The sequence below is a fragment of the Oncorhynchus tshawytscha genome, linkage group LG31, assembly GCF_018296145.1.
Source record: "Oncorhynchus tshawytscha isolate Ot180627B linkage group LG31, Otsh_v2.0, whole genome shotgun sequence".
Lineage (NCBI taxonomy): Eukaryota > Metazoa > Chordata > Actinopteri > Salmoniformes > Salmonidae > Oncorhynchus > Oncorhynchus tshawytscha.
This window is the reverse complement of record NC_056459.1, coordinates 9,308,592-9,321,834: the sequence shown is the minus strand read 5'-3', so window position 1 is coordinate 9,321,834 and position 13,243 is coordinate 9,308,592. Positions and strand designations below refer to the sequence as shown.

Sequence of the window (13,243 nt, the reverse complement as noted above, 5' to 3'; positions counted from 1 at the left end):
AATATATGTGATAATTCAGCTACTCTTCAACGTCTCTCTCTCTCTTTTTGTAGACTCCTACCTGTACCCAGGGTTCCAGGGGCTGGTGTCGGACAACGACACATTCAGACTAGGCCTGGACTTCCAGAGGATGCTGAGGATCAACCATATGCTCTACATCGCTGCCAGGTCAGTCAGCCAATTCACTGCCTCCGTTCTGGTCCACATGTTAACAATCACAACCAATAAAACATCACTACCAAACTGATCAAACTAGAGTCTGTTTCCCAGACACTGAAGGTTTTTCAATGCAGAATCTGGGAAACCAACCCTTAGTTTGTTTTTATTTATGAGACTGTGCACAGAACACCATGACACTAAATCTTAATCTTTACCCCACAGGGACCATGTTTTTGCAGTAAACCTGACCACAGCTGGTGACGACTTCGTCCCCCAGCTGGTAAGTTACATAATCAAACATTCGATCAAACCTCACATGGCTATTCAAGATGAAATACAACATAATACAAGCAGGAACTAACATGACCATGTGGTTTATTACTGCATACTTTTGATACATTTGTTTCTCTTCTAAACACCAAAGTACCCATCATTTATTTGCAATGTCAATTATATTTGTTTTTAGAAGTACCGTAGCCTGGCCTCTTCTGAGTTTTCCTCATTAATGGACTAGCCTGCAAACAATGGCCCTTAGTTTAGTTTAGCTTGGCTGCACCCCACCCGGAGGACCCTCGAGGGTAACCCCAATATGGCAGAGGTCCAGTAGTTCTACATGGAAGCCCCTTTTCATATCAGCTTCCCAGAAACAACTTCTCCGGATGGGGTTGCGAAGTCGAGCGAAGCTCTCAGCAGGTAGATCCAAAGATTACCCAAAGGTCACAGAGAGGCCTCTGACCGGTTATGGCCACATGAACGCACTCTGTGATTGCATCAGGCTCTTTCGTGTAACCCTATGTGTGGTGGGGTGGCACTTTGTCTAGAGCAGGGGTGTCAAACATACGGCCCGCGGGCCAAACCCGGCATTTGGGGTTCCAATCCGGTGATTTTTCATAATACTTTAAAATGACTAAAACCAAATTGAAACTGTGTATAAATGATAATGGACCTACATTCATACCGTTTCTTGACTGTCCAGCTCACTACTAATCACCAAAATGAAAGCTATGGGAAAAAGGAACATTTTTAGCAAATTGACGGTGAGGAAGTACAACCAATTTTCAATGCGGCCCTCCGGACCTTATTGAAGACCGAATGCGACCACCTGGGACAAAATGAGTTCTACACCCCTGGTCTAGAGCATGGTGTGGTGTCATATTTTGTTTCCCCTCCTTTCATGTATTGCAGAAGCTGACATGGAGGTCCAAGGATGTGGCCAAGTGTACCGTGAGGGGTCGAAACAGCGTGAGTATCTTTCTCCACCATGTTCTATGTGTGTCTACGTTAAGGTCAGGAGAGAACACACTAGCTACCGCTTGGCATTCTTCAGTGGTAGAGTCGACTCTCCCTAGCAGCATAAGTGGGGGGCTCCCGATTGGCGCAGCGGTCTAAGGCACTGCATCTCAGCATTAGAGGCGTCACTACAGACCCTGGTTTGATTGCAGGCTGCATCACAACCGGCCTCAATTGGGAGTCCCATAGGGCGGCGAACAATTGGCCCAGTGTCGTCCTTTGGCTGTCATTGTAGATACTAATTTGTTCTTAACTGACTTGCCTAGATAAATAAAGGTTACATTTAAAAAATGTAAGTGCACCCTATAACGTAATTGGATGGTTTCAAATGCAACATAATTCTCTTGTGAGGCAGAGTAATGCATCAGCGCTATTTTATTATGGCAGCCTGTTCTTGTTCCAAATGTATTTATAGTACATGAGTTCTCAGTGATACTGAATGAGCCTATGTGTTTTTCCAGGATGAATGCTACAACTATGTCAAAGTGCTGGTACCGAGGAACGACGAGACCCTATTTGCTTGTGGCACTAATGCCTTCAACCCCACCTGCCGTAACTACAAGGTACGTGTGTGTGAGTTTAGGTGTTGATGTGTGCTGTTAACTTCTTTCATCAAACCTTTAGATTCGACAGAGCCATGATTGACGTTTGTTAATGTCACTCCAATTATAAAGCTGTGATTGCTGATTGGCGGGCATGCAGAGACAACGAGCTAGTCATTATCACAATGCCACAGTTTGGCTCTTCATTCACCCCCTCTTGAGTGCTAAGCCTTTGTGTGTTCAATCCTCTTGCATTGAGAAGGTATAATTGCTTCCCGAGCAGTCGGTTTGTTCACTCATGACTCACAATTGAATAAAAGTCAAGATGACATTACACATTTGTCTGTTTTTCGCATTCAATACAATTACCAATTCAATTTGCATACATGCAATAGTGTGAAGTTATGTTGAAAAGGCAAGAAAGAGGACTTGTCATTTAATATTAGAAACTACTTAATTGGAGCTCATTGAAGGCAGAGTGTGGTGAAGCCAACCAGACAGATGTTGTTTTGTTTTTCCTAGTGTGTGTGGGGGGGGGTGGGGGGAGTCCAACTCCTGCTTAGCCACAACTAGGAGACTGTCCCAAGAGGGACTGGAGAGGCAGCCAGGTAATTTATGAGCGCCAGCGAGGGGCTAAACGTCCACAGCCGTGCTAGCAATAACAATGGCTGTGTTAGCAATTCAGCTAATGTTGCAGCAGAGGTAAAGGAGTTAAGGGATTCGTGCAGTGCTGGTTTCAGTCCATGCCCAGAGCCACAATGGCAACAGAGAACTAACAGTCTCCTCTCATTCCCACAGATGACCACCCTGGAGCAGGTTGGCGAAGAGGTGGTGGGTCAGGCGCGCTGTCCCTTCGAGTCGGGTCAATCCAACCTCGGCCTCTTTGCTGGTGAGTGGCTCAATTTGTAAATGTAGAATTTGAAATGAAATTTTGTCCGTAGTCCATTAGCAAATAATATGTTGTCCAAAGACTGAATGTAAAGTCTTTTAGGCAGGTCGAGACGGAAGCCTAGTCTTATGGTTAAATCGATGAGTCATAAAAGTCTGTACCTAGCTTATAGTAAATATTAGCTTAATCAGTTGAGCATTCTTATAGCATTATTTATGAAAATGTGTTTTTTAAAATATATAAAGCGTATCCATATGAATTCTAGTATTTTACTATGACTTTATGTATTACTACTATACTATCGTACTTATTAATTACTATATTCTCTCTACTTACTTTATTTTTCAGGTGGTGATTTCTACTCTGCCACCATGACCGACTTCCTGGCCAGCGACGCTGTCATCTATCGTAGTCTTGGCGACGACAGCCCCGTCCTGCGGACCGTCAAGTACGACTCCAAGTGGCTCCGAGGTTGGTCACATGACTTTTGTGTCGACCAGTGTCCTGGTTGGGGGATGTGTAGCTCTTACACCACCAATCACCGTGTCATCAAGTCCTTAATTAGTTGGATCAGGTGCTAGTACTGGGTTGGAACAAATGCCTGAACAGCAGTGACTCCATCTCTGATACACCCCAGAAAAGTATGACTCACCATAATGACTTTAATTCAATCTCAACTCTCACTTTTCCTCTCTTGTGTGTGTCTCCTTGCCTCCCCAGAGCCCCATTTCCACCATGCGATCGAGTATGGAAATTATGTCTACTTTTTCCTCAGTGAGATTGCAGTGGAGTACACCACACTGGGCAAGGTAAGAGGGTGTCACTTATATAAGATTGATGTATGACAGGGGTAGCCAACTAGATTCAGCCGGGGGGGGGCGATTTTTGTCGGAGCGGATGGTCGGAGGCCCGGAACATAATTCTAATAATTTTTACACTGCAAATGGACTACAACTAAGCCCAAAAAGAGATTATATTGAAAAGTAACTGTCATTTCATACCTTGATTACATTGAGACACAGTCACGTGTCACTTTTTTATTTGTGAGAATAGTTGGGAACAAATTTCCTAAATTAACCAAAGTTTTAGCTGAATTCCTGGTGGTCTTTTTGTTCTGTTCAAAACTGGGGAAAAAATCATAAAGAAAAAAATAAAGATTAAACAACAGATGTTCTCTATGTACTCTTATCAGATGTATCATGACTAGTTGAGATGAGTGATTCTGAAAAGATGAAGGCACCATTATGGTTGGACATAGGATATGAGCTATAATGACAGGTCTGCAGCCTTTATGTCCCGGAACCACTGAGCTATTACGAATGGGAAATAACGTCCATTTGTGGGGGTTAGTCTGGAGGTTAGATAGGCGTAAGTGCATCCAGAGGGTTGCGGATTGAAATCCTATGGTGAAGAATCGAGAAGTTGAAAATGAGATGACAGCTGGTGACAGAATCTCCAGTACACATTACTACCGTTGTGTCCTTGAGCAAGGCACTTATTATCCCCAGACAGCCAGCACTGTGGCTGATCCTGTGCTGCTTCAAGCCTATTAAGTCATGTTTGTTGTCTCAAGGGGACGGGAAAAGAGTGCCTAGGATAATAAAGCACTATTCTATTATATTGTATAATTTTCTGGTTCTGCTCCAAGGTGGTGTTCTCTCGTGTGGCGCGGGTGTGTAAGAACGACAACGGCGGCTCTCCTCGGGTGCTAGAGCGCTACTGGACCTCCTTCCTGAAGGCGCGGCTCAACTGCTCGGTGCCCGGCGACTCGTTCTTTTACTTCGACGTGCTGCAGTCGCTCACCAACGTGCTACAGATCAACCAGCGCCCTGCGGTGGTGGGAGTGTTTACTACGCAAGCTAACAGGTTAGCCTAGTGGCCAAGAAAGTAGTGGTGGGCACTAGTCCATCAACGCCATTATCCATACATTTCTTATACCCCTTTCATACACAGACAACATTCCTATGATTTTACCGTGCCTGCTTTATTTTTTTATTTTTTTGTACATCTGAAAGGGGTCGGGGGTTAAAAAACATGGACAATTTAAACCCACCTAAAGACCTAGTTATGATTCCTGCATTTTCACAGACCCTGTAACCAAAATACACCTATTAGGTCTGTGTGAATAGTTCTCTGCTTTTTTGCAGGTAAATTCATTAACACTTCCATTGTTCAACACCTCCCTATTTTGAAATTCAGGGCTGGGCGATATGGCCTAAAAACCATATATCGATTTATTTCTAGTTTACGGGTGACTCATGATATATATCTCGGTTTTCTCTAAATACGCATTTTTTTTCTCACAATTTAAGGTAATGTGGCGTCTATGTGCGAGTTGGAAGTTGCACTGTGCGCACAGCACGTAAGGAGCGAAGTAGGCGAGACCAAAGACAGAACGCTAGTAAAAAATAAACTAAAAACCTAGAGGCATTTGGAACGTCGCGCTAAAACATAAATTTAAATGAATTCAATATACAGTATAACCCATCCCTACCCCAATGTTTTAACTACATCCCCCACCTCTCCGAATTTGCCAATTACCCACTGATATGTATGAAAGGGGTCATATAAACATTGCCTTATAAGGTTTTACACCACATCTTCTGTCTGAAATGGGTGTTACACTGCAAGAATATGCAACATCACTCAAACACTGGATGGCACAGGAACATTTTAGTTTTACCTCAAACTTCTTGATATTGATTTGGAATTATACACAGAGCTCTACACTCACCAGATAAACATTGGATTCAAAAAATGTTTGCCTTGTTTGACTAGCCAACCATGTTTCAACAAACCTTTTCAATAACTCAATCCCACAAGGCTCTTTTTTGAACACGTTCTTTGCATCTGTCTCCCTCGTCAGTATCCCTGGCTCAGCAGTGTGTGCCTTCTACATGGATGACATAGAGAAGGCCTTTAATGGGAAGTTTAAGGAGCAGAAAACCAGTGACTCAGCCTGGACCCCAGTACCAGAGGAACAGGTGCCCAAGCCTAGGTATGAGACTGCCTTCTAAAGTGGGGAAACACTAGCCTACATATGACAACGACCATATGAGTTGGCCATACAGCACCAACAGATCTGGGACCAGCTAGACTAGCACAGTACATACCCATGTTTTGTTTGAATAAGAGTTGCCAAATGTAATTTCTCAAATCTCTATTTTCTACTTCAGACCTGGTTCCTGTGCCGGTGACGGCCTGGCCTCTGCCTACAAGTCGTCCACCACCTTCCCCGACGACACGCTGACCTTCATCAAGTCTTACCCTCTGATGGACGAGGCGGTGCCCTCCGTCAACGACCGGCCCTGCTTCACCCGCACCACCAGCAGGTACTGTAGGGCAGTACCATGCAATAGAATATAACTATTTATCTTTGTGTGGACAAACGGCACCATAGACAAATATACAATAATGCAATATAACATACAATGTTATACAGATCTGACATATCAGCAGTATGACAGCAAAGTTTTTGTGCAACCATGTGCAGTAAGTCAAATGACTCAATGAATGACACTTTACTCAAACCAGGCAACTGGGGTCCTCGCTCAGAAACTAAACCCAGAAATTGCCTCAGCCTAGCTACTGCTTCTCTGTTTGACCAGAGACTGGCTTCATCCACAAAGCTTGACATTTACTGGCGGTGCAGAGGTGATATGAGGTGTTTGAGTCTGCCTGCCGTACCCCCTGGGTGCCCGGCCTGCTGCTTCTCACCACAGGAAGCTGATGTGATACTCTGGTAAATGACAACAGAAGCCAGGGGGGTACAGGGAACATGTTATTTCACACTGCTCCAAACATCCTGAGACGAAACCTCCTAGTGAAATATCCCGAAGTCCTAGTGAAGTCATGGAAATATTGGCGATAAATTGGGGCTTAAATCATAGGATGTTCTCATCGAGTGTGTTGCATTCATGAACCCGAGGAAATAACATTTTATAGCATAGTGGTTATTATAAAGCTGAAAATGACATGCAGGGGTTATGCTTCAGTCTTCAGCAGCCAGTAGAGATGGCTGGCGTTAGATATGCATGTGTAAACACACAAAGATAAGAACATGTACATTTTGGAGACATTCATGGTTCATTTACAAAACCTTCCTTGACAGCTGCTATGCTGCTAGGGAACCAACACAAGCCATTCGGGAAAGTGCCAAATCTCACCCAGAAAGTAGCCTAAAGCAAAAGGGAATTTTCAGAGCAGCTGCACTCTAGCTATTCTGTTTTCCCCATTTGAGTGTACTATCCACTCCATATTTTGGTGCACAGAAAACCATACTAGTTCAAATCAGGAAAAGCACAAAAAAGGCTGAGCAAAAATATTTTTTTAAGGGATGAAAAATTCTTCATTTATAACCCTATGTTGACCTGTGTCTCAATGCCAGTCACAGCGGTTCACTTGTTCTGAATGACTGACCCATTATGGCTGACGAGTTACCAGTTCCGGAAGTACAATCAGCGCTAATTGTGTTTTTCACTTCTCCAGGTACAAGCTGACTCAGATTGCGGTGGACACCTCTGCCGGGCCGTCTAAAGACCGCACTGTGGTCTTCCTGGGCTCGGAGGATGGCAGGGTCCTGAAGGTGTTGTCCAGCACTCATCCTAATGCCTCCTTTGGCTCCCAGCTCCTGGAGGACATAGATGTGTATAACCCCTCAATGTGAGCACAAAACCTCAATAAGTCAGTCTATAACCTCACTTAAGTAAGTGTGTAACCACTTTTGAATAGGTCATAACTACGCAGGCGTAGTAAAAGCAAAAGTTGGTTATGGCATGAAAACCTGACTGCTGTATAAGCATCCCATTGTGACAGTACTGTAATATCAGTCTGGAAAATCTCCAAAATGAATGTCCATACCCTCTTTAAAGCTGTAACCTACATTATAATGCTATTACTTCCACCAAATGGTCGAAATCTTTACTATGGTAGTTCACAAGCAGAGTAATTTTATTCTCCACACTATATTAGGGGTTCAAATGGTATATCAACTTCCTAAATGCACATTTCTTACAGAGATAGGCTTTAAATGGGGCTTCCATTTCTATCTGCGACTGAGTCATTGTACTGTGTTTCACATGTCTATGGTCTAACTCTAATCTGTTAGTATGGTTGTGCTTTAAGTGTTCTCACGTGTCATGTGACCATGTTTTCCCCAAAGGTGTAACATTCAGGGGCAGGAGGACCGGAGGATTCTGGGAATGGAGCTGGATAAGGAGCATCATGCCTTGTTCGTGGCCTTCACCAGCTGTGTCATCAGAGTACCACTCAGCCGCTGCACTGAGCACGGCGCCTGTAAAAAGTGAGTTACAACAAGGTCGGAAACGATTGTGTGAAAATACACATGGGAGGATATACAGTATTGTTAGGGCCGAGTTTTCCCTGACTACGTGACCTAGAAAAAATGGGCCCTGGCATTTTTTTGTGCTTTTGCACTGCTCAAAATGGTTTACTCTAATGTGTTATAACAAATACTTAGTCTCTGTATACCAAGCTCTTTAAATGTCAAATTGTGGTCAAGTGATTTCAGTATCAACAAATATTTATATTTGTTCTAGTCATTTGTCAGATAATTGAGCTAGAGAGAACAGGGAAGCCATGAGGAAATTACCAAATTGTATCAAATGTATTTGGCACAGCTTCTAAAAGAGCCTGTTTGTATATTTTGGCAAACAACCAAAACATTAGAAATGGGCGCTTAATTGCCCCTGGAATCAATATTTTAACAGCCCGTAAATGTTGGAAATGTTTCAGGATATCATTAGCACAGAATACCACATCAAGAATATCATTATAGTTGACTGATCCTGCCATTGGAATTTATCAACATTCAAACAGCAACAAAAAAATTCACTGCCTCCTTCATAGTCGGACACACACTCGCATGTGCATGCATACAAACACAGTCTGGGTCAGCCCACAATACCTTTTGAGAGGCCGTGTGAATAAACTCCTACTAGTGGGACGTGAGGGAGGCAGGGTTTCATGAAAACATAGAGCACTGATTGACAAGTGAGAAATCCAAAGGAGACATCCCCCTCTCTTCCTCCTTCCCTAGGCAAGTGTATGACTGTCCCCCCCCTCCCCTCTCCCATATTCTCCCCTCGGAGCACCCCCTCATTCCCTGTGGTCCTGGCTGTCAGCATGTCTCCACAGCTGGAGGAGAGAGACTGAGGGACACCTGTCACTAAGATAACTGGCTTCACTCCTCCAGGCTGCCCGTCATGACACACACAGAAATATTTAGAAACAGATGCACACACCTGTCCTTTATGAGGTCTTTCACAGGCATACTTGTCATCTTGGAGAATGAGCTAAAACACACTGTCAGACACATTCACCTCTCTGTGTTCACACGCAGGCCAGTCTCGCTCTGCAGACACCAGATGGGGAATAGCCCTAACAGACCGCGCTCCACTAGACCGCAGCAGTGTCCTTGCCTCAAGTGTGTGTGTGTGTGGCGTGTCACTTTGTCAACGTAGACACAGTCGGGCGCCCATTGCCTCCACGCCAAGGAGCAATATCATACAGGGATTTAACCGTCTCTTGCCTCGTCATTTTCTAGGAGTTGTCTGTCCACCCGCGACCCGTACTGCATCTGGCTCCGGACCGGGAGCTGTGCCAACATGGCGCCAGGGTTCAAGTAAGTGTCACTTTCCTTCCTGTCACGCTGAAAGGCATCAATCTGAAAGGTAATAAAGGTTTGAGAGCGTGATCGTATATCTGCCATCAGTATTGGCCCCCATAAAAGGAGAGGAGAGTAGAGAGTGGAAGATATAAGGGAAATAAATCTCAAAACCCTTTGAAAGTCATATTAAGGAAGAATGTATTGAGTAAGTGACATCATTGTATTGCAGATGAGGACCGCTCTTCAAAGATGAGTTTTCCCGATAGTCAGTTTCTTTACACCAGCAAATTATACACTTTGGAACTCTGTTTGTGCAGTTAATGCTAATATGCATCCATTTGTTTCTTTATATCTGCTGGCTTTGGGCCAGTTTCCACTTTTGGAATGTACTTTAAGTGAAAGGAACAAAAAACCACTTGAGCCACAATGGCTTGAGTCCATTGATTTATTTATGAGCTGACAGATACTGCAATCTCTCAGGAATAAAAAATGTTGTCACCCTAGACCTCCTGAAAATGAAAATAGTCTCTTCAATTATCTGAAACAAAGGAAATGACTGAACAACTGATTGGTTGCCATCGATCAGTTCTCATGAACTGAAGAGGGGTCATTTGACACTGACTCATGATCATTGCTCTCCAGTGCTATGGAAAAGGTTGCTGTGTAAGAGCTTACTGGGATTCACTTGGCCATGCCACCAGTTCACTTTGTTCCACAACCCCACCCATTCCCTAGCAGTGATTATTTATCCTGCTCGCGGTTTCTGTCCCGGCCTAGTGCCATCACACCCGATTCAACTAATCAAACTAATTGTCAACACCTTGATTAGCTGAATCCGGTGTTTCACTGCAGAGTCGCGGACAAAAACCAAACCAGCAGTACTGCGGCTCTGCATGTGTAGGGCTAGCCCCCCCCCCCCTTTGGTGAAGTGGTGCTAAAGTACAAGGTTGTGGCTCACACCTACTCTCACACCTCTCTTTTGGCAAGCTGCCAAAGTGGGTCCCCATCTCTCCTCCCTCTCCTGTCTCCTCTCCTACTCATTTACCCGTTGTTCTTTCGCTGATATGTGACATCTCCCTGAATCTCCCAGATTGTCGAGGGGGAAAAAGTGAAGGTCTTTGATTTGTGGAACCAAGGAGAATAGCGGAAAGCATTCTGTCTGTTTTAACTGCTGCAGAATTGAGTTTCCATCCTGTGACTTTCGACATGGCGCTTCCAGGGTTGGCGGTTTAGCGCAATTTGTCATGCTGTGTCCGCAGTAGAAGGCCTTGATTAAATCTTTTAGATGCTGAAAAAAGTCATTTTGCAGTTTAAATGTCAGTCATCGACATGGATCTAATGGCACTCACTGTAATCTATATAGTTATGGGATTTTGGGGGACATTCCTAATCCCAGCAGCACAGGAATTGGTGGTTTAAGACGGGGATTCATGAACTTTGAGAGACTATTGCAAGTTCCATAAAGTTGCACCTCCAAAGTATAAATCTCAGTGAAATATCTCTGTTTTTGTTAGAGAGTTAGAGTTCAGTGGACGAGGAAGAATGTTCTGGAAACACCTTATCCAGGACACTGTGGTTCAGCCACTTCCCTAAGATGAGCAGCAGATGGGCCTTGTTGTTGTGGCAGCGAGTCAGTGGTTTCCCTGGAGACGAACGGGTTGATCCAGACCAGAGGTGAATGCGACAGACGTTTTGGCAGACCGGGCCATCTTGGCAAAATGCTCTAAAGAGCTCCCAAGTGAGGCGATCGGCGAAAAACAAAATGGAGCTGAAGTGCTTTGCCAGTCCCGAAGCAACTCTGCAGCCTGGCCCACCACTGTTTAAAATATGATGTTTGTCTTCTTAAACTCAAACCTCTAATTAGGCCTTCTCCTAAACTGAATCCTCCTTATTTGGATGTGAGTGGGTGACTATTTTTTTATATTACTTTTAATTAGCAAGCATTTGTATAAACTTATATCAGTCTCACTGCCTGTATGCATCTCTGGTAGGTCCTTTTTTACGAGTATGCGTTGTCAGTGAGACTATTTCTGAGAATTTTCATATTTTCATATGTATGTCTCCTAGTCCTTTCCCCTCGTTCATTGCTAGTAAATAGAAGAGTGTTACAGTTTCTGAGTGAGGGAAATGAATAGCACTCACGCATCCCACACTTTTGAAAATGGATACACGGAGAGCGAGTGAACGAGAAGCGGAGAGAGGAGAGAAAAAGCAAAAATAAACAAATGTACACAAAGCAAGGACTCTGCAGCACAGAGACGGAAAGGGCTGAAGGGTGAATGAGAATGAGCTCCCGTTGGTGTCAGAAGTGGGATCCAATTTAATCATATTCATTCCCCTTCCCTTAATGGACACTTGTGTGCCGCCTTCAAACCCCACATTCCATTAGCCTCCAGCCACTCTAAATGTATCTGGTTGTGTATGGACCTTTCTCTCATTCACGGGCATGCTGAATCTAAATCTATAGATTGCTGTCTGTGCAAGTGGCAGGCACTGATTGAAAAGTCCTAATGAGAATGAATACTGGAACCCCCTCTTCTCTGTGGGTAGGAGGGGAGAGTGGCCCAAAATACAGCCCCCAATAGTTAAACCTGCACTCGTGTGTTTCACATCCCTTTAAAGTGTTCTGCAATATAGTAGTCCCTTGCAAAAGCCAGGGTTGTGGGTTTGATTCCCACGGGGGACTAGTATGAAAATGTATGCTCTCACTACTGTAAGTCGCTCTGGATAAGAGTGTCTGCTAAATAGTGTAAATGTAAAATAAATATGCACAAGCAAAACACTGGTTCTGGCTCCTTATTTTGTTTGAATAGGGTCTGGATAATGAACTTGGCTTTAGTCCTTGCTATCTTTTTCTCCTAACTGATGCAGGCTATCCTGGCCACTTCTGCGCACCCTGTCACCTGATAGGAAGATTATCATCTGACCTTTATCAGTCGTGACGCTGGTTTCTAATTGGACAGCGCACAAGGGGAGAACAGACCAACTTTGTTAGGGTGCCAGCAAAATGGATGTTCTCTTTCCTGATTCGACCACCTTGTCTGTGGATGGTGACGTCATATGCATGTGCAGGATGTGTCTCTCAGGTTGTGAATGTACTGGCTAAGAAAAATCTTCTCTCATCGACAACTGGCAGGTTGGGCAAGTTCTGTATTAGGATGGCGGTAAATGGGCTTTGAGCTGTAGGTGAATGAGGCAAGCTTTTTCAAACAGAAATTTGCATCCTGTAGCACAAACTCCAGAAAGTTCTGGGACACTGTAAAGTCCATGGAGAATAAGAGCACCTCCTCCCAGCTGCCCACTGCACTGAGGCTACGAAACACTGTCACCACCGATAAATCTACAATAATCGAGAATTTCAATAAGCATTTTTCTACGGCTGGCCATGCTTCCCACCTGGCTACCCCTACCCCAGTTAACAGCTCTGCACCCCCCACAGCAACTTGCCCATACCTCCCCCATTTCTCCTTCACCCAAATCCAGATAGCTGATGTTCTGAAAGAGCTGCAAAATCTGGACCCCTACAAATCAGCCGGGCTAGACAATCTGGACCCTCTCTTGCTGAAATTAACCTCCACAATTGGAGCAACTCCTATTACTAGCCTGTTCAACCTCTCTTTCAAATCGTCTTAGATCCCTAAAGATTGGAAAGCTGCCGCGGTCATCCCCCTCTTCAAACGGGGTGACACTCCCCGACACTCCGACACTTTCTAAAGTCTTCGAAAGCCAAGTTAA

The 13,243-nt window shown here is 44.3% G+C and overlaps 1 protein-coding gene across 4 annotated transcripts in view; it reads left to right on the top strand.

The window, feature by feature from the left end:
- Positions 1-13,243, top strand: part of LOC112229768 (semaphorin-6D) — a 137,390-nt gene that overhangs the window by 101,870 nt on the left and 22,277 nt on the right. For all 4 annotated transcript variants that reach the window (XM_024395793.2, XM_024395794.2, XM_024395791.2 and 1 more), the window contains 13 exons: positions 54-168; positions 382-439; positions 1,345-1,401; positions 1,911-2,012; positions 2,790-2,880; positions 3,229-3,351; positions 3,601-3,689; positions 4,529-4,746; positions 5,747-5,878; positions 6,057-6,212; positions 7,369-7,542; positions 8,042-8,182; positions 9,446-9,523. In XM_024395793.2, the coding sequence (XP_024251561.1) occupies positions 54-168; positions 382-439; positions 1,345-1,401; positions 1,911-2,012; positions 2,790-2,880; positions 3,229-3,351; positions 3,601-3,689; positions 4,529-4,746; positions 5,747-5,878; positions 6,057-6,212; positions 7,369-7,542; positions 8,042-8,182; positions 9,446-9,523 (1,534 nt within the window). The remainder of the gene's footprint in view (positions 1-53; positions 169-381; positions 440-1,344; positions 1,402-1,910; positions 2,013-2,789; positions 2,881-3,228; positions 3,352-3,600; positions 3,690-4,528; positions 4,747-5,746; positions 5,879-6,056; positions 6,213-7,368; positions 7,543-8,041; positions 8,183-9,445; positions 9,524-13,243) is intronic.